The sequence below is a fragment of the Grosmannia clavigera genome, assembly GCF_000143105.1.
Source record: "Grosmannia clavigera kw1407 unplaced genomic scaffold GCSC_173, whole genome shotgun sequence".
Classification (NCBI taxonomy): Eukaryota; Fungi; Ascomycota; class Sordariomycetes; order Ophiostomatales; family Ophiostomataceae; genus Leptographium; species Leptographium clavigerum.
The window spans coordinates 409,504-429,039 of NW_014040765.1; the positions used below are offsets into that span (position 1 = coordinate 409,504).

Sequence of the window (19,536 nt, forward strand, 5' to 3'; positions counted from 1 at the left end):
GTGGTGATGCGTGTTGTGTGCGTAATGAGGTTTATGAGAAGGCAGCGGGAGGCTGGAAAAGTTCGACACAGTAATCCTGTGTTTTATTTTTTCCGCTTTTCAGAGGGAGGAGGGCACTGCGCAAAACTGGGGCAACAGCCTCCAAGGGCAGTACCTTCCCTGAAAGCCCTGATGTACTCGCTACCTGGCTGGGAGCTGCGTGTGCATCCCTGTTTAGGGTAGCGCTGCAGGCTAGATGGGGTAGCGCTATTAGCACTTGGCTCTAGCGGTGTACCTAACGTTGGCCAGAGGGCAAGCTGCAGTGCTCGTACGGAGTACTTTGCGCGTCATGTAGCTGGGACATAATGTACAGGGGGGGCTAGTCAGCTGACAGCCACCTCCGTTCTCTCGTCCGGAATGCACGCCAGATCGTGATGACGGCCCAGGTGATCGTTTAAGCCCGGACGGACTCAGTCTTCAGATTAGCTTTTCCACGGTGCCTCACATGGACATCTGTCATAGCTTTTACAGCACTTGCTTCTTTGTCACTGGCCGGGCCTGTGGCCAGCTGTCCACACAGTAGCCAAGGGATGAAATGCAGAGTGTTGCCATCCCGTCCTGTCCCAATGGCTATTGGCCGGCAGATACGAAGTACTGCGCAAGTAGAAAATGGCTGGCCGCTACAAGAAGAAGATGGGCAGCCGACCCACTAGTGTCCGCATTGGGCGTAGCTGATCTACCCGCTAAGGCCAGACACGTGACTCTGGCGGTGGGGCTGGGCAGATTTCCGGCCTCAGATCGTGCCACGGCCTCATCTCACGACTTACTCGTACGGACTCACACTACACAGTTGGGAGACACAATCGGATTACGCCATGCTTCCGACAAAATCGTATAGCTCCCTCAAGGGAATGCTGCCTCGGATACATCATCCGCTGCCGCTGAACGAGAAGAGCACAAAGAAGCTGTTGGACACGCTGACGACGTCGTTTCGCAAGCATCTCGACCGGGAGCACGGCTGGCTCGAGGAGGAAGATGCTGCGCCGAGGCGGGCGCTGAGACGGGGCGCTCCGACAGAGTCAATGCCGGCGGCGGCGCCTTTGTTTTCGTTGACCGCACAGCCGGCAACGCACCGGCCAACGGACCACCACCTGCGGGCGATCCTGGCGAACCCGCTCTTCAGCTACGACCAAACGGTGCGGAGCGAGGTACGGCAGGGGACGGAGCGGGACCCAATGGACATCTTCGACTGGGCGGTAGCGCGGGGGCTGATGACGCCGAAGCGGGCGGCCGGCTGCTTGCTGGCGAAGAGGCGGGAGGCGGTGCTGTCGTCAAGCGTGTCGGCCAAGGCGTCGATGGCGGCGTCAGGAGCGGGGCTCAAGGTGCTGCAGTGGCTGCGGGCGGCCGGACTGGAGCGGGACCTGTCGTTTGTGGCGGACGTGCAGCTGACGGGCGTGCTGGTGCAGTTCCTGGCGGCCGAGGACCAGCTGGACGAGGTGGTGTGGACCTGGATCGAGCGGCTACGGGGAGACGGTGCGGCGGCCTCGGCAGCCTCGGCCTCCTTTCTGCTGGACCGCCTGGTCAAGGCCAAGGCCGGCGGAGCGGTCACGCTGGACGAGGCGTACCGCACGATGGCGCGGGGGGCAGAGGTGTTCCGGCACGGCACCCAATTCTCCAAGGCCAGCGCCAACGCCATCTTCTGGACGTGGTGCTACCTCTCGTGGAAGTCCACGTTCAAGGCGTGGAACCTCTCGAGTCCGTCCCCCCAGCTGTACGAGGCCTTTGTGGCCATCATGGACGACGACGACCGGCCGAGCATCCGGCTAGAACGCGCCCACCTGGACCTCCGCCACCCGACACACCCGAGTCCCGCGCCAGCTGTGGCGCTGCTCGCCGACGACGACCTCCTGCACAGCATACAGACCAGCACGGCCACGTCGGAGCCGCCACCGCCCGGTCGCGTGCCCGCCTATCCGGGCCGCATCGTATCCATGGGCCTCGACACGGTGCGGCACCTCGCGTTTGTCGGCGAGCCGGCTGAGGCACAGCGGATCCTCGACCGGCTGCGGCAGCAGTTTGGCGGTCACCTGGACCAGATGTCGCTGCACACGTGAGAGACGTGAGAGTGCCGTGGTCGCCCGGTGCGCAAACACGAAACGAACTCGGATGTAAAGATATGGTAGAACCAGCTCAGAACTGCTACAGAACTGCTACAGAATAATACCCACGGGCACCCGCTACGCAATCGCACCCAACCTCACACACCCCTGCTCATAGGTCTGCCGATTCTCTTCAGACTCATGCTGAACGGACGGAGGAGGCGGACGCGAGGACGACGGCGCATGACGTCGGGTGCCACCGGTTTCTCAAATCCGAGAGCCGGCAGGGCCGGCTTGTAGATGTTGATCGAGACGACGTGCAAAGCACTGATGGCACAATCGCCTCAGCCACGTTGGACGCCAGCAGACGCAGCTTAAATATTTGCAAGTTATCGGTCATGCGGCGCACCTTGCTGAGTTGACTATACTTGTCCATATGATTAGTCTTCTTATGCGTACAATAAACATGACTTTACAGAGGTATTTTATAATGATGCTTCCTCTCGACCTCGACATTGGGCCCGTAGACTCCTGATCTTTTCTAAACCTGCACATCTGACAGGCCCGTTTCCAGCGTGGTGTCCAGCTGCTTGACAACGTCTTCTACTCCGAGAAAAAGGAGTGCCTTCAAAATGAGTGTACTTAAATGTCGACTGTGTGTGGGCAGAGCACTTATCAAGTAGATACAATAACGCACTGGGTATGAGTCTGCTTCCAAGAACGAATGAAATAAAGTAGAGTTCGTTTTTTTTTTCATTGTTCTTAAGAGCTTCTAAAACATCTCCATCCTTAGGAGCTCAAGTACTCTTATATGGCCACGACCTGATGGAGGAACTTGGAGATTGCCGACTTTAAAGCACCCAATAATCGCCTGTCAAGCGTTTCAAGAGCCATGGAAAATGACATCACCTAGCAGTCCTAGGCAGCTACGAATAAGAATACGGCATGAAAACATCACCAAGGCTTGTAACTCTTGGGCTTTGCCCTCATATTTGCAGCTTTTTGGTACCAGCCTTGGCGAATGACGAAGATGTTCTTCACAGCGAGCCAGCGTCGTGTGTTACGCGATTGGGCTCTAGACTACAGTCACTAGGAAAAAGAAGGGCGGTCACAGAACCGAGATGTTCAGTCACACCGAAAGCAACCATGTGATTGTAAGATACAAGTGATTTGCTTAGTCAGCAGAATCCATGCGGTCAGAATACCAACCAACAGAAGACACCATGGTGCTGAATAAGAGCAGTCCCCAGCAGTTGTTGGCTCTGGGACGTAGCGGACAGCTAGTCACATGACGCATCATCTGACGATCGGCGGGCCACGCAATCCTGTCACAGAATGGTGTCGCAGCCGATGGCCGCACCTGTACAGCTTGCCCTCGCCGACAAAGTACTCATATCTTGAAGAATGTCGAGGGCCGATTATGTGGAGACGGCCAGTCCCCGCAAAAGGTGTGCGGGATTACGTGCACTATGCACCATGCAGCACTTGTCTAGGTCCTGGCACGTCCGCCTTCATTCGTCCCCTCGTCTGAGAGGCAAAGCGTGCAGGTAAGAGCGCCGCCTCGGCGAGGAGCCCTTCTTCGTCGGGCGCCGTCCCTTGCAGCCAGTTTCGCCCCGGCTCTTCTGGCCGCCTTGTCTCGCCTGGCTCCTCCCAGCCTCCAGTCTCCAGTCTTCTGCTTCCGATTTGCCGGACACACATGTATCTCGCCAGCCCTTTTCCGTAGTGCAGTGACTGGGCATCCCATCTGTGCCACCCGCCTCTTCCCAGAGCGATGCTTGGTCCGTCTTTCGTCTTTCGTCCCCTCCCACCCCCTTGCTCGTCGTTTTGTTTCTCCGGCCTGGTTAATCCGTTCTGTCCATCCGGATCCATGCCCACTATCATCAAACTAGGCTCTATCCCCGGAACCATCTTGCTTCCCTCTTTCCCCATCTTCCTCTTCTTTCCATTCTCTATCCCCCCTCCCCTCTCGTCTTCCTTATTCCCCATCAAAACGCCGTTGCCGATTTTCTTGTATTGTCGGCTTGTCTTGTTGACGCGATCGAAAGTCTGAACGCGATTTCTCATATCTTCCATTGCTGCCGCTTTTCCACACTACGACTGCCGTCCTGTCTGTATTACGTCATCATGACCGACGTCAAAGCTCCAGTGTCTGCCTCAGGTATGTTGTCGGCGGCAAGAGATGTTGAGGCGCGCGAAATGAAGCAATGTGCTGTATTTTTTCCCCAGCTGCATGCCATCGTGCGCAATACTTTTTTGCATGATTCGTAGCAGCTTGCGCCGTCATTTTGTTGTTGGTCTTTGTTATCTCGTTTGTCAGCCAATTGCGACTCTGCGCACTGTAGCGCCAACTCTCATTGGACATCGCAAACAATCCCTCGCAGCCCCGAAAAAAGAAACCGCGATAAATCGGACGAAAGTGCTGACAATTCTGTATCTTTGTGCGAGTAGTCTTTTCAGAGCATAGCCATTTCCCCATTGGACATGCCCCGGTGCTAGCTTCAATATCGACGTCTAGCCCTGCTGCCGAACAGGCTCCCAAGTTGGATGATGCTCAGAGCCGGGCAGCAACAGAAGTCAACAAAAGCACTGGGACCAAGCCTGAAGCAAAGACGGGAGAGGAGCCTGTCAAAGATGCCGTCGACAAGGAGTCTGGCGGCGTGACGGAGACCCCGCCGGCTGCAGAGCCTTCCGAGACGCCAAGCGCAGCCGAGAAGGAGGTTGCGATCTTCGAGCCCCTTGTCTTAGCAGTTGTCAAGGACGATGCGCCAGATGTTCCGGCGACAGCTACAGGCGCCGTCACCGCCGAGGCAGCTGTTGGCGACAAGCGCAAGGCCGACACAGAAGACCAGCCGGCTGACGACGGGGTTCTCCCGCTCACAGAAGACGGCCACACATCGGACGAACTTGGCGAGTCGGCGGCCAAGAAGGCCAAGATCGAGCTGGCGACGCAGACGGAATCGAGTGCTGCGAGTGACGAGGCCGACCCGGCAGTCGTCGGCTGCTCCACAGCAAATGGCGCCCACGCGAAGAAGGGCGCTGGTCGCACCAAGAAGGAGAAGAAGACGATTGTCCCGGCAGTGGGAAGAACCGCCCGCAAGACACGCAGCCAGGGTCCCGTGGACGCCTGAATTATGGAGTAGCTACGACAAGGCGACAGAGGGGACTTCGGCTCCACGATGGAGGCAGCCGGTGCAGGGGATAATTCTTGTGAGGCCGAGCAGGAGCCACTTGGTGTCCGACTCAGTGCTCCAGTACTCCAGTACTCCAGTACGAGTACGAGCACACTTCGTGTTCGTCACAACAAAGGTAGGTCGTGTGTGGGGAAGGGATGGTCGGGGCAGAAAAGTAACGGATCAGGTATCTTACGTGCACAACATCCAAAAAAAGAATATTCAAAAAGATGAGAACAGAGGAATCAGGCGCTGGTCATGCGTACTTGGGCTCGGCAATAAATAGACGGCACCAGAAAAAGAGGGCCGCCATGTGTGCCTGTAAGGCCTGGCAAAACAAGAATTTGAGTATCAAGCAAAAACACCCAAGGGATTAAGCAAGAATGCAAAGTGAAACTCCCTTTTAAGGCTGCGGATTATGCCAAGGCATGGCACCGTGACATCATGCCGTCTGAGTGACCTGCATCCCATTCTTGAATGGTCAGAAATGGGTTGTGCCAAGAGGGCCCATATGTTGATCTGGTAGTTTGCGCGAGGTTGGTAAAAGATCGCTGTGCATGGTCAAGGCCGGGCTTGAAGAATTCCCGAGGAACGTTCCGTCCCCTTTCAACGTGCTTTGCCATTCTATTCTTTGCCTGTCGACACAAAAATCCTTATCGGCAGTTTTCCTTTTAAGTCCCTCAAAATGCCCCTCGTATTCTGGCTTGGCCGTTACGCTGCAGCAGCTGCTCCTTACTCGTTCGGTCGTAGTGGTAAGCAAAAATAGATTGTCTTTGAAATGTTATTTTACTGGTTCCTGACTACTCGTACGAATTCGTATTTCCCACGCAAGTACGGAGCAAGGCCGGCAATTGGGACTGGCCAGGGGTTTAGGGGGGGTGGGTGGTGGCTCGTACTCGTACAGCACACTATCTTGTTCTGGCGTTTTGGTGCTGTGGCAAGCCAAAACAGGGGGAGGGGCATTAAATCCTTGCAAACCAAGAAGACAAGAGAGTCGGCGTGAATAAATATCCCCCCAAAGCGGAAGAGTATAGGATAAAGCCTTAACCGGAGTAAGGAATCCCGTCTATTGCGCCTTCCTCTAAGTATTGTTCCTCGTTTTCCGAAGTATTATCTTATTATCTTGCGCGTATGTAACCACAACGTAATTCGCCGCGAGGCCTCAGCATCTAGCACGTTCTCCACTCGCACGTCGAGTCCTACAGGTATTTTTTTCTTCTCTATTAAGCATTGGGGCCCTTCTTAAGCCCCCTGCATCGATCTCTCCACACCATGCCCAGTGCGAAGTAAAGTGTGTCTTCTTCCTCATCCTTATCCCAGGTAGCATTCGTTTTTTGTTTGACTTTTTTTCCCTTTTGCTTGGCCGTCCCGTTTGTTTTGCACTTTGCCATTCGCACTCTGCTTTTTCCATTGACATTCAACGTCTTCCCTCTCTTCCGCGCACCTACATATTTCCTCTTTTCACATCTTCCTGGCCTCTCCTCCTCTGGACCTCCCTCCTTCTCTGGTCCTCATCTGGCTCCCCCTATTCCGGGTCCTCGACGTTTCCTCGATGCCCAGACGCTCCCTGACCGCCAATCCTCGTCGATCATCCACCACTGACCCGTCCTCGGTGACGCGGGGCACTGGACGGAACCTGGACACTCTGCAGAGACTCATGTCGCATCATTCGCTTTTCTGAACAGGACGATATCGAGGCTGGCCGACCACGGCGATATCGATTTAAACGACGACACGTGCTGGCCTACAACACTGCTTCCGGTGGAACAGAGTCGCATCAAACGACTGCCTCCCTGCGATCGCGTCTTTGAGGGTACATTTCGTTGTTGTCAGAGTGCCACCTACGTCAGTCCTTTGTCTTCACGATCAATCGCAGTTGCTTGAAACAGCGGCTTGGCAAGAGACGGGCTTCCACATTGCGGTTTTAGAGGCGTATACACCCCGAGCAGTTTCAGTCGTTACTGTCGGTCACTTTCGGCACCTGTATATTTTTCCCTGCTCTTCCAACTTGGCTTGCCGATTCGCGCCGCTAGATTACACGATCTCACATTGCCGTCGGCGTCTATATCAGCCGGTACTGATATCGCCTGCAGCTTCGGCACCCACCGCAGACATGGATCTGCCCACAAAACTACTTCATTTTGTCTTCGCAAGAGATGGGACAAATGGCGCACAGGAGCTTCTCATTCTCCTCCAGAATCCTTTTGCTGGACAGGTCCGCATCTCTTTCTTACTTTTGCTACTGTTCCTAGTCTCTGGCGTTTGCTAACCTAAATCAGCTCCAAGTTGGATCTAATACTGGGCGTCTGTTGGCTCATCCTTTGGCGTCACTGCTGGCATTGCCCTCCTATTCTCCCTCATCCGCCCATACCATACTGTCGTCTATGCTCCGAAGCTAAAACATGCCGACGAGCAACACGCTCCGCCCCAGGTGGGCAAAGGCTTTTTTGCCTGGATCGGTCCTCTATGGAAAACCAACGAGCAGGATCTTGTCCGGCTGGTCGGCTTGGACGCCACCATCTTTATGCGGTTCACTGCCATGTGCCGCAACATTTTCACCGTTATCGCCATTCTCGGCTGCTCTATCCTAATTCCCGTTAATTATACGAAGAGTGTGCGTTTTCCGAACGACGTCTGGCTCAACATGATGGGCCCGTTGAATGTCTACGGCGACCCACAGTGGATGAACGTGGTCATGATCTGGACCATGAACATGATTGTGGCTTTCTTCCTCTGGTGGAATTACAGACAGATTCTCAAGCTCAGGCGGCAGTACTTCGACAGCCCAGAGTACCAGATGAGTCTGCATTCTCGCACCCTGATGGTATGTCTTCTTCCTTCCTTCCCTGAGCGTTGAAGTTTACTGACTGTGCAGCTGTATGATATTCCCAAAAAATTCAGCTCCGACGAGGGTATCGCGCGCATTATAGACAAAGTCGCCCCCAGCTCGTCTTTCTCCCGCACCGCCGTTGCGCGCAATGTCAAGATTCTGCCGCAGCTGATCAAAGAGCATGAAAAGACAGTACGCAAGCTGGAAGAGGTGTTGGCCAAGTACCTGAAGGACCCTCAGAATCTGCCTGCTGCCCGGCCCTTGTGCTTCCCGTCAAAGAAAGATCGGTCGTATGCGACGTATCCCCGGGGCCAGAAAGTTGACGCCATTGAATACCTCACACAGCGTATTCGCGAGCTCGAGCTGGAGGTGAAAGATGTGCGCCAGAGTGTCGACAAACGGAACACAATGTCCTACGGCTTTGCCTCTTACTCAGAAATCAGCGAGGCGCACGCAATTGCGTATGCTGCACGCAACAAGAAGCCGCATGGAACCATCATCAAGCTTGCCACACGCCCGAACGACATTATTTGGGACAACATGCCTCTAACTGCTGCTACTCGAGGCCGTCGCCGGTTCCTAAATAATGTCTGGATTGGTCTGCTGACCATGTTTTGGATCGCTCCCAACGCCATGATTGCCATCTTTCTCGTTAGCCTGAGCAATCTCGGCCTGGTCTGGCCGGCCTTTCAGACACAGTTGGAGACGAATAGCGTTTTTTGGCAGATTGTTCAGGGTGTGGCGTCACCAGCCGTGACCTCTGCCGTTTACCTACTGCTGCCTATCGTGTTCCGACGCCTGGCCATCCGATCTGGCAACCAGACGAAGACTGGTCGCGAGCGCCACGTCTTGGCGAAACTGTACTCGTTCTTTGTCTTCAACAACCTCATCATCTTTTCGCTCTTCAGCGCCATCTGGACGTTTATCTCGGCCGTGGTGGACAAGACCAATAGCGGAGAAGACGGCTGGAAGGCGATTGTGTCTTCTCAACCCGGCAACACCTTCCTTAGCAGTCTCTGCAACATCTCTCCTTTCTGGATCACTTGGCTGCTGCAGCGGCAGATGGGTGTCGCGATCGACCTTGCTCAGCTGTGGAAGCTCTTGTGGAGCTTCATCAAGCGCAAGTTTTCTAGCCCGACCCCCCGCGAACTGATTGAGCTTACGGCACCGCCTACCTTTGACTATGCCAGTTACTACAACTACCTGCTGTACTACTCAACCGTGGCTCTCTGTTTCGGCTGCATTCAGCCTCTCGTCTTGCCGGCTGCCGCAATCTACTTCACTGTCGATGTGGTGCTGCGCAAGTATATGATTCTTTACGTTTTTGTCACCAAGACGGAATCCGGCGGACAATTTTGGCGTGTCCTGTTTAACCGATTCATCTTCGCTATCATTCTGGCCAACCTTGTCGCGTTCCTAATAGTGTTTGTTCGCGGCAATGCCAACCATTACCAGTCCTACGCCATTGCTCCGCTGCCTTTCCTTCAGCTGATATTCAAGCTTTACTGTTCTCGCACCTACGACGACAAGATACGCTATTACACGACACGGAACGTCCTCGCAAACCCGGAAGCCGGCTTGGACATTGCGAGCAAGGAGATTATGCGCAGCGACCGACTGAGCACCCGTTTTGGTCACCCGGTTCTGTACAAACCGCTTATTACGCCAATGGTGCATGCCAAAGCCCAGAACATACTAGCCAGCGTGTATTCCGGTCGTCTGACGGCAGGCCGGGATGCTGGCAGTGGCGATTCGGCATCGGTGTCGGGCTATTCGGATACATATGTACTTGACCGGATGAACTCGAAGCAACCCGGCAAGACTGCGATCGGAGGCGGTGTGGCTATGCCCGGGTTCGAAGTGGTGCCCGAGTCAAAGCTGGACTTTGGTTACTACAAGAACCGGGACGAATTTGGCGACGATCACGGCGGTGGTGACATTTTTGGCGTGTCTGGAGATCTTGTCCGACCAGGCACACCCGGGAGCATTATGACCAGTGTAGACTCCAGGCCAGGCACTCCTCTGGGTGGCATGACAGGACAGCGGCAGTTTTCGGCAGCCAATGCGATGCCCGGCGGGCCAGAAGTAGGGACGGTCTACGCACCCGGGTACAACAAGCCTGGCGCACCGCATTTCGTGGCAAGCGCTGTGCGGACACAGTCTCCAGCACCCTATGGAAGTGCGCAATGGTCCACATCGCCCAGTGCTAGCTCGATGCGCTTGGGCCCTGCGCTGGAGGTAACGCGCATGCGCTCACCTTTATACGGGGCGGGGTCTGGTGGAAATGACAGCTCGAGTGACCTGATGGGCAATGCAGCACCCATGGCGGTTGCAGCTCCCGTGGCGATGTCGTACGGGCCGCGAAGCGGCTCAGCACAACCGGGGGCGCCGAACAGGGCAGCCAGCGGCGCGGCGAACTCGAACTCGAGCGACTGGAACGTGGAACGTGCAATGGGCTCTACGCGTGGGCCGAGCGGGTACACCCGAGGGCTGCAGGGCTACGGCAACCTGCCGCAAGAGGACCAGGACGCAGACGGAGGAGAGCCGACACAGTACGACTACTTCCGAGGACGAGCCGCACAACGAAATGGCGGCGACGGATATAACGGCATGGACAGCGTTGGTAGAAGGCCGCTGAACTAGGCGCACATCAGCCCTCTGCAAACGCCATTGCCCGTGCGAAAGAGAGAGAGCCTGAGGCGGGAGCTGTGGAAGAGGAGATGACCCTGGCTTATCTTCTCGCCTTCTCTTCTTTTTTACTTTGTTTTATTTACCCAACGTTTAATCTTTGTCTTTGGGGATCGAGATCTAAACTGGATGTTGGCCGGCCTGCATACAGCCCGCGTTTTCCCGGTGTCCGTTTTCTTCTTCACTGGAAGGGTCCCAAGATGGGACGGAGGCATATTGCAGAATAGATGGCTGTGAGACTGGCCAGGACGCGTACATGGCAACCCGTTCCTTTGTATATAGCGCCAGTAGCGATGACCGAACGGAGCGATAGACGAGACGTCCTTTCCTTATTTTGTAAAAATACAGCCTGCTCCAAGTTTGAAAAGCCGAACATGAGGCCTGGCTCACAGTGGTGGGACCGGGCACTGGGCTCCCATGGCGACGTGGTGGTGCGTATATGCCTGCACGATACCGCGGAGATGAGTGGCAGCAGCCAGGAGGACGAAGACGTGGAAGATCTGGTGTGAGCTGCCCCAGATGTCGAAGCGGCCGGGACGCAAGCGTTCGGGCAGACGGGCCTATCGTATTAGTCAGCCGACGAAAAGAAACAGGACGAAAAAGGGATAGTGATGGTTGCATACGGCATAAAGAAAGGCGCCGAAGATGTAGAGGCCGCCCTGGAGGAGAACCCAGCGAAGACCCATGCGGGCGTCGAGGCGGTGGAAGCGTGTGGCGAGCGAGTCGACGAAGCCTTCGGCGGCAATATCCCGGCCCTCGAGAAAGAAGAGGCTGTGGGCGATGGGGATGACACCGCAGGCACCCAGGCCGACAAAGAGCATGGCACGATAGGGGCGCCACTGAGGAGTACGGAAGTGGTCGAGCCAGGAGACGGCGAGGCAGGCGAGGCCAAGGAGGATGATCTGACGAGTGTGAGTAAGACTGTGGGTGTAGGATGAACGAAGAGTGTTGGAGGGGGAGTCATATAGCCTTACCAGATACATGTACACGGCCAGCCAGCGGGGATGGCAGAAGAGGCCGTAGTAGAGCGTGGGCATGTAGCTGCCAACGATGAGGAGAACGATGCCGGAGTAGTCGAGCTTGTTGCCCCAACGAGCAACCGAGGCGCTGTGGTTGCTGAGGGCGTGATAGGTGGCGCTCATGCCAAGACAGGCGACAGCACCGGCGGCGAAGCAGGAGAGCACGAGCAGGGAGGAGGCCGACTGGGTGGACGGCAGGAGCGCCAATGCGAGCACGCTCCCATCGCCGGCCAGCCGGCCGACCGTCTCGTGAATCGGCCCCCGCTCGAGATACAGACAGCCGCCCAGAACGGCGGCCACGACGGCACCGCCAAGGTGTGTCCACACGTTGACCGACTCGTTGTGCACGGCCGTGATGCTCCATATCGACGCCGCATAGCTGTTGGACGTCGGGCGATAGCCGTGCCGGATGAAGACGTTGTCGCGGCGCCAGGCCGGGAGGTCGTCCCAGTGGAGGAGACCGGGGCGGCCGGACGGCCCGGGTGGACTGACAGGTTTGGTGAGAGAGTCGACTGCAGAGCCCGCTGCTGACAGGGTGCCCTGGGCGCCTTCTTTCGTGGCCCGCCTCTGGACACGGCTAGATGCTGAGGCGGCCGCCATCTACAAGGCGATTATTTCAGAACCGGGAAAAGAGATGCGAGACAAAAGGGGCCAGAAAAGGTGGAAATAGCGTAAGACACAAATTGAGACGCCAGTCACTGCACGAATCTGGGCGAGAGGCAAGACGACGTATGATATGTCGTGGCGAGGCCTCAACGATTACCGCCGTGCTCCATCCTTGTTTTTTTGTTGGGATGAAGAAGAACGTCAGCGCCAGCGGCAACAGCCGATTATGGGACTCTTAGCGCGCTGTTATTACAATTGCCGGCACCTAGCATGTGAAAGCTGCTTGACGTCGATTTGCACGAGACTACAGAGTACTATACGGTACCTTTAGCGTATGGACCTCACGGTATGAAGGACAAAAAAAAGCATATCTCGATCTATTTCGCAGAACTAAAGCAGGGTACACTGTACGTAGTATCTTACCAGCCGACCAAAAGCCGAGCCGCTGCTTGTCCGCCCTCGCGCAACTACCCTCTGCATCTACTCTCTCCTGGGCCGACAGCGTCGTTGAGCCGGAGCCGGGATTGCTGCTCACTGCAGGGCCGAGTCGGTGCGAGCGTCTGGGCCGCATGGCCAGCTGGCCCAGGCTTGCGGGGCCTGGAGGCGCCTCGATATCCTCCTCGCTTCTCAGCTGCCAGACGCACGCCGAGTTGCTGCAACTGCTTATTTCTTTCCGCTCTTTTTGATTCCCTGGGCGCCCGTGTTGAGGGGACCCTTGCCCTTGGCCTTGTCGGCCATATCCTTGCGAGCCTTCTCCTCTGTTTGCGGGATCCTGAGTCAGCAGGTTGACCTATCTCCCATCGCCCATCGCCTGTCGGCACTTGTATCCTTACCGGCGCGCTTCTTCTCCAGGTATGCCTTGTCGTCTTCGTCCATGTCTTTGGTCGCCTTCTTGGCCTGCTTGAGCGGCTTCGCCTTGCCGCCTGGTACATTGTCAGTCAGGACTGGGCCGGCTGCATCGAGGCTGCTGCAGTGCAGCAGGGAGCTAACACACCTTCACGATTTGCGCCACCCATGATTCTGGTTCTCGTTCGCTGCTTTGTTTTTCCTTCTTTCCCGCTCCGTAGCTTGTTGCTGCTTCGTCGTGATCGGCCTGCAGAGAAGACTGGCAGACATGTAGAGGCAAAAGATTTGCAGCGGCCGATTTGCCCCGCCGTCCGCTTTCGGCTAGCGGACCAACAATGATCCGTTATCGCGAGCCAGTTTCCTTTGCGACTCCAGTCGCTCCTTCTTTCGCCGCCAGACTGCTGTTCCTAGAACTCGTCGCCGTAATCGTGGCAATTCTGCTTCTGCTTGATCCTAAATACGAACCATTCTCCCGAGACAGCATTGTGCACTCCCTACGTCTATCCAGATATGCCATACATGCTCTGAGTCTGCAAAAGATCCAGAGGATTGATCCGGTTCGGCTCTTGCTCTCTCCCCCGATCGCTGCCATATTCTCCTTCCAGTGGGCTTCTGTGACCTGCAAAAGGCAAAACTTTTGGGACTCACGACTTGGCTAACGCTGGAAAATAATTTTTGATTGCGAGCCTTTGTTTCTGATCACTTCGGACTCTGCCCTACCTCCAGACGGCGGAAAGATGGCCTCTACCCGGTCGAGCGCCGACGAAGGCGAGATTGTCGAAGGGCACCGCGCCGAACAATCCAAGGCAAAGACACATGCTGCTCCGGCGGCTTCTGCTCTGCACCGTGATGGGAACCGCCCCAGTGTTGACCGTCGCGACAGAAACCATCGAGGGCGATCACCACGCTCGCCCGAGAGACCGGGCGCCGGAGCCGGTGTCCCGTATCGCAACCTGTCTCCGCGAGGTCTGAAGCGACAGCGAGACGATCGGAATCGTGATCGCGACCGCTGGGACAATAGACGTGGCGGCCGGCGGTATGAAGACGAATCAGTGCGTGACCGTCGCGACCGTGAACTTCGATATGACGACACGGGCAACAGAGGAAAGAGACAGCGCACCCGCAGCCGCTCTCCGCCTCCGCCAGCCGACCGTGGAAACAATGGCCGGGGCTGGAACGACCGCAGTCGACAAGACCGTGGACGTGACGGCGGACGTGACGGCGGCCGCGACCGAGACTGGGGCGACCGTTCTGGTCGGCGCCCGTACGATGTGCACCAGGCTGAGTCTGTCCCGGGCCAGGGTCCCCAGCAGCGCAGTGCCCGTTCAGCCGCAGCTGCGGCGGGACTTGCAGGAAATGGAGTTGCTAAATCTGTCAAAGGGGTCTCATTCCACCTGAGCGGCGAGTCCGGTCCTGTCCGTCCTGGAAAGTAAGAGCTGAGAGGACAGACGACTGGGTTGACTGTCGATTCTCCATGCTGACTCGAGTTCGCATTAGGGAATTGCCCGTGCCGCAAGATTGGGCAGAACCGGAGCCCATTGACGAGGAAGCCGAGATCCGGCGCCGTCGACAGCGCCGAGAGGAAATCCTGAAAAAGTCTCGCGCCTCCACCCCTCTGCAAGCGGTATCCATCCAGGCTGACAAGGCGGCCGCACCCACGGCCGTCGAGTCTAACACGCAGGTGAAAAGTCCGGAGACGGGCAATAACACGCCTCGTTCAGGTGAGACGCCCAAGCAGTCTGTCGCCGTCGAGGACGCCTTTGCTGACAGTGCCATAGTCGATTCTTCCCTGACAAGGGGCGAGGCTGCGGAGTCGGAGGGGCTGCTTGACCTTGCCGACGACCGCGCATTTATGGATGCGCTCGGGAAGCACGCCATCGGCGACGGTCCCGACGTCGAGGACGGGCCGTCCGCGGCCGACTACGACCCGACGGTCGACATGGAGATCGACGAGCGACGGGACGAACTTCGCCACGGACTCACAGCGGCGGTCGAGATGGACCTGAGCAGCGAAGCTGCAGACGTGACCGCACCAGACACCGGCAACAACGATGGTGGAGACGACAGCGACGAGGACGACATGTTTGCGGAAGACTTTGTGGAGAAGAAGTATGTGGCACCCACGACGACAGCAAACGGGACGGCAGATACGGCAGCAGCCAAGGACGCAGCCGCTGCAGCAGCGCCAGCCAACGGCGGAGGCATCCTGGAGGGCGACGACCAGCAGGGCTACTACAAGATCCGACCGGGCGAGGTGCTGGACGGACGATACCAGGTGCTGACGGCGCTAGGTAAGGGCATGTTCTCGGGAGTGGGGCGAGCGCGAGACATTGCGAGCGCAGACGGCAAGCGAGAGGTAGCGATCAAGATCATGCGCAACAACGATGCGCTGCGCAAAGGCGGCTACACGGAGATTGCCATCCTGGAGAAGCTCAACGAGGCAGACGCGAACGACAAGAAGCACATTGTGCGGTTTGAGCGGGCGTTTGACTACCGCGGACACCTGTGCATGGCGTTTGAGAACCTGTCGATGAACCTGCGCGAGGTGCTGAAGAAGTTTGGCAACAACGTGGTAATCAACCTGACCGGCGTGCGCGTGTTTGCTTACCAGATCTTCGTGGCGCTGGCACACATGCGGCGTTGCAGCATCATCCACGCGGACCTGAAGCCGGACAACATCCTCGTTAACGAGACGCGCACGGCGCTTAAGATCTGCGACTTGGGCACGGCCATCGACCGGTCCGACGCCGTCACGGCACACAACGAGATCACGCCCTATCTCGTCAGTCGTTTCTACCGCGCACCCGAGATCATCCTCGGCATGCCCTACGACCATGCCATTGACATGTGGTCCATCGGCTGCACCCTCTACGAGCTCTACACCGGAAAGATCCTCTTCGCCGGCGAGAGCAACAACCAGATGTTGCGCGCCATCATGGAGATCCGCGGCAAGATCAGCGCAAAGCTGTACCGTCGCGGCGACCTCTGGCCCATGCACTTTGACGACATGGGCGGCTTTCTCAGCCAGGAGCACGACAAGTTCCAGGCCAAGGTACGTCTTTGCCATTCCGTCTTTTTGTCGTGCTCGATTCCTCGTCTTTTCCTGCTTCTCTCCCCCTGGCTGTCCGAATCTCAGCTTGGGGTCTCTGTGGCTGAAGGTGGGATGTTTTTTCGATCGCCATTGTTAATCTGTTGGCGCCTTCATGCGCTTCCTGCAAAGTACCAACGCGCTGATACCCTCTGTTTTACCACTTGCAGACAACAGTCAAAACGCTCACGGTGATCAAACCGACACGTGATCTTCGCACTCGCCTCTTGGCCGCTTCGGCTGGCATGGACGACGCCGAGACCAAGGAACTGAATCAGTTCCACGACCTGTTGGACCGCTGCCTCAGCCTGAACCCGGACAAGCGGATCCTGCCTGGCGATGCGCTCAAGCACCCATTCTTCACCCAGCGGTCAGCTCGGTAAAAGTATCATGAACCGATGTCATCAGCCGAGGATGGCGAGACATCAGTTCCTTGAACTTCTTGCTGGTGGTGTTTTCCTTTCCCTCAGCAACTTAGACAGCAGCCGGAACGGTCGGGCGTTTTTTTTCAGCTAGTTTGGCCATGCATATACAGTTACAATCGGCAATATGTTGCGTTTGAAACGATGAAACGTGAGATTCCTGGCGCTTAACGGCGTCTTGTGAGAGCATGCACTATGTACCGCGATGTTTTCATGGTGGCTTTAGAAATGTCGAATATCAGGCTATCTGCACAACCGGGAAAGGACCGGGGGGGGGGGGGGGGGGGTTTGGCGAGCATTGCAGTCGCATTCGCATTCGCATTCGGTTACCTACCGTTTGCAGCAGGAAGGGGAGCGACTAATAAATGAGGTGAATGACCAGGAGCGCGTGCATAAATCCCAAAACAGCCTGAATACACTGCAGCCACAGGAGCACGAGGCGGACGGAACGGAAATATTGCCATGGGCGCCTACAGAGATGCCGTGCTGAGCGCCAAAGCCAAGGACTTCATTTGATTCCGTGTCGTGCTGATTGGCCGCCAAAGCAGACGACAACTGCATCATTCCGAAGACAAGACGGGGCTGTGGCACGGCGAGAGGGCCCCTGTTCGGCAGCCTGCCTCGTTGGACCATATTCTTTACCAGACCGCCTTCTTGCTCTTACTCTACCGTCTATTTTCGTGCCTGCATGCGAGCTGTCGTTTTCTTGTTTATTTCGCGATGTATCACCATGCACGCAAATTAAAATAACTACATTTCCAGCCTCTTCTAACGTCCAGCTGACGTGTTAAGAGACTTCTTGCCTCAACGGCACACAGAGCAGAAGAATAGATGACTGTGGCGCAAGGCGAACAAATCTCGGAGGATTGGACAGTTGCACCCGCAAGGAGGTTAGCGAAAAGAGAACAGCAAGGAAGCCCGGCTTTTTCATAGTCGTCTTCCTGTTCTTGGGCAGTGTTGATTGCCCCAAGCTTAAGTCTGGAAGCTACTCGCCCATAAGCTCAGGTTGCAAGTAAGGACGGAAGATGAAGACGAGGCGATCCCGACATGGTATCCCAGGATGTCACAACTGTCGCCACCATTGTCTTACTGTCTCTCGGTCATCATCTCTGACTAGTGAAACCTCCTGGCCGACATGCAACTCGTACATGCTCGTGGCCACCACTTGCCAGCAGCCAATACAAGCAGGGTATACGAGAGCTGGGCGTCAGCAGATCGACTGGACGAGACCCGATCCGACGTCCATGTGCAGATGCTGTCACACGCTGCCATGGAAACGGGGGGCAGCGGACGGACGGACAGACGGTTGTGATACTCGTACTTGCATACCATGTATCCGGGAGGACAGGGCGCGCCACGACTGGATAGAGGGAGACCAGCATATCCATGGGAAGCCGAGGCGGGGCGTACGTACACTTGTGACGCGTTTCCCGTCTTCCTATCGGCAAGGCTGTGGAGAAAAAAGGATCCTCTCTGCGTCGAAGAGCAGGAAACGGCTGTGTCACACCTTCGCCAGAAGGGACGCGACACTGTCCGAGGCATCTTTACGCGATGCGCAGCCGACAAGTGACCACACGCTCGCTTATTGTCGACAGCACAGTCGGCTGCCTCATGACAAGACAGACCACAATGCGTAGACGGTCTGGGCGGGGCCTTTTCGGCTACTAAGCACGTATCCGGGGCCTCAACGACAGGTCTCGACTCGGCCTGTCTGCATCACCCTTTTCAGAATTTTCGCTATTCTTCAGAGCGATGGGATACTTGATCGTCGCAAGACTAATCCGATCTTGCCCAGCCCCTGTCACGCTTGTCGCCTTGCTGCCGCGCAAGCGGTAACCAACTGCCCGACCAGGACAAAGAGCCATACGCGACGATCGAAGGGAAGAGGCCAGCTCCGGGCTTAGAGGCAATGTTGGGTGCAGCTGACGAGTGAACCGAGCGCTCTCCGCCCTCCTGTAGGCGTTGGTGGTGCGGCCCTTCGCCTATTCTGGTAAGGCTTTTCAGTTCTGTTGGCTGTCTCCCACCCAAATGCTCCTTTCGATAAGCGAAGAAATCGAGGTCCCAGGTTCGGCCGCTCTCCCATCCAACATCACAGACTCTCCCAAAGAAAACGAAGAACTGCCGTTTTGCCGGGACTTTGACAGCCTGGCGCTAAGCCTCTTTGGCTTCTTTTTCTTTTTTTTTTTTCCTTTTTTTCCCTTTTTTTCTTTCTTTTCACAGGCAGCGCCTTAGCCTCTACGAAGGGATGACAAGGATAAAAGACCGAGGCACTTATTGATCAGCTGCGTTACATGACAGCAGACAGCGGTCGGTTGATTTTTTAAAATCATCTTTTTCGGCTTTACTTTAGCCTAGCCTAGCTTTAGCTTTATTTTTTTTCTCCGCCCGTAAAGTGGATGCCCCGGCTGCTGATGAACTCATGGTGGACACGCCGTCTGCACGTAGACACAAAGACGCAAAAGTTGGTGGGAATAAACAGGAAAGGTCGAGGCCAAAAAGGCCAAAAAGGCAAATCGGCAGCCACCGGATCGTTCATCCACGGCTGCTACGGATGGTCGATCCGGGACGATATCATGAGACTACGAGTACGCGCTGCGACGCTTAGCAAGACCATGATTATCACATTGTGTTGTCGGTGCGATGGCAACGACTCCCATTGGCCCGATCGATGGGCCAAAGCCGGATCGAAGATCGAGCTCAGCATGAAACTGGCCTGCTGGCTGCTTCGCCTCTGCCTGGCCGCGGTTTCATCCTGTTTTGTTGGGCCTTTTTGAATCACCCGCATGGCA

At 56.3% G+C, this 19,536-nt stretch overlaps 7 protein-coding genes across 7 annotated transcripts; 4 read left to right on the forward strand and 3 right to left on the reverse strand.

Moving 5' to 3' along the window:
• Nucleotides 1-854: 854 nt before the first annotated feature.
• Nucleotides 855-2,500, forward strand: CMQ_7274 (uncharacterized protein; the record flags this gene model as incomplete). Its single annotated transcript, XM_014314279.1, has 2 exons — nt 855-2,089; nt 2,257-2,500. The coding sequence occupies 2 exons, from the start codon at nt 855-857 to the stop codon at nt 2,498-2,500; spliced, it is 1,479 nt and encodes a 492-aa protein (XP_014169754.1).
• A 1,045-nt stretch (nt 2,501-3,545) lies between these two features.
• Nucleotides 3,546-4,151, reverse strand: CMQ_7172 (uncharacterized protein; the record flags this gene model as incomplete). The annotated part of the gene is made up of 1 exon (XM_014314177.1): nt 3,546-4,151. The coding sequence occupies one exon, from the start codon at nt 4,149-4,151 to the stop codon at nt 3,546-3,548; it is 606 nt and encodes a 201-aa protein (XP_014169652.1).
• A 51-nt stretch (nt 4,152-4,202) lies between these two features.
• CMQ_7392 (uncharacterized protein) lies at nt 4,203-5,206 on the forward strand (the record flags this gene model as incomplete). Its single annotated transcript, XM_014314397.1, has 2 exons — nt 4,203-4,236; nt 4,527-5,206. 2 exons carry the CDS (start codon nt 4,203-4,205, stop codon nt 5,204-5,206), a joined length of 714 nt encoding a protein of 237 aa, XP_014169872.1.
• A 2,155-nt stretch (nt 5,207-7,361) lies between these two features.
• On the forward strand, nt 7,362-10,721 carry CMQ_7501 (duf221 domain protein; the record flags this gene model as incomplete). Its single annotated transcript, XM_014314506.1, has 3 exons — nt 7,362-7,463; nt 7,644-8,072; nt 8,124-10,721. 3 exons carry the CDS (start codon nt 7,362-7,364, stop codon nt 10,719-10,721), a joined length of 3,129 nt encoding a protein of 1,042 aa, XP_014169981.1.
• Nucleotides 10,722-11,152: 431 nt separating this feature from the next.
• Nucleotides 11,153-12,385, reverse strand: CMQ_7529 (hemolysin-iii channel protein; the record flags this gene model as incomplete). The annotated part of the gene is made up of 3 exons (XM_014314534.1): nt 11,153-11,326; nt 11,390-11,668; nt 11,741-12,385. The coding sequence occupies 3 exons, from the start codon at nt 12,383-12,385 to the stop codon at nt 11,153-11,155; spliced, it is 1,098 nt and encodes a 365-aa protein (XP_014170009.1).
• Nucleotides 12,386-13,054: 669 nt separating this feature from the next.
• Nucleotides 13,055-13,407, reverse strand: CMQ_7446 (coiled-coil domain containing protein; the record flags this gene model as incomplete). The annotated part of the gene is made up of 3 exons (XM_014314451.1): nt 13,055-13,149; nt 13,225-13,314; nt 13,386-13,407. The coding sequence occupies 3 exons, from the start codon at nt 13,405-13,407 to the stop codon at nt 13,055-13,057; spliced, it is 207 nt and encodes a 68-aa protein (XP_014169926.1).
• A 567-nt stretch (nt 13,408-13,974) lies between these two features.
• On the forward strand, nt 13,975-16,708 carry CMQ_7406 (serine/threonine-protein kinase; the record flags this gene model as incomplete). Its single annotated transcript, XM_014314411.1, has 3 exons — nt 13,975-14,666; nt 14,735-16,289; nt 16,496-16,708. The coding sequence occupies 3 exons, from the start codon at nt 13,975-13,977 to the stop codon at nt 16,706-16,708; spliced, it is 2,460 nt and encodes an 819-aa protein (XP_014169886.1).
• Nucleotides 16,709-19,536: the final 2,828 nt, after the last annotated feature.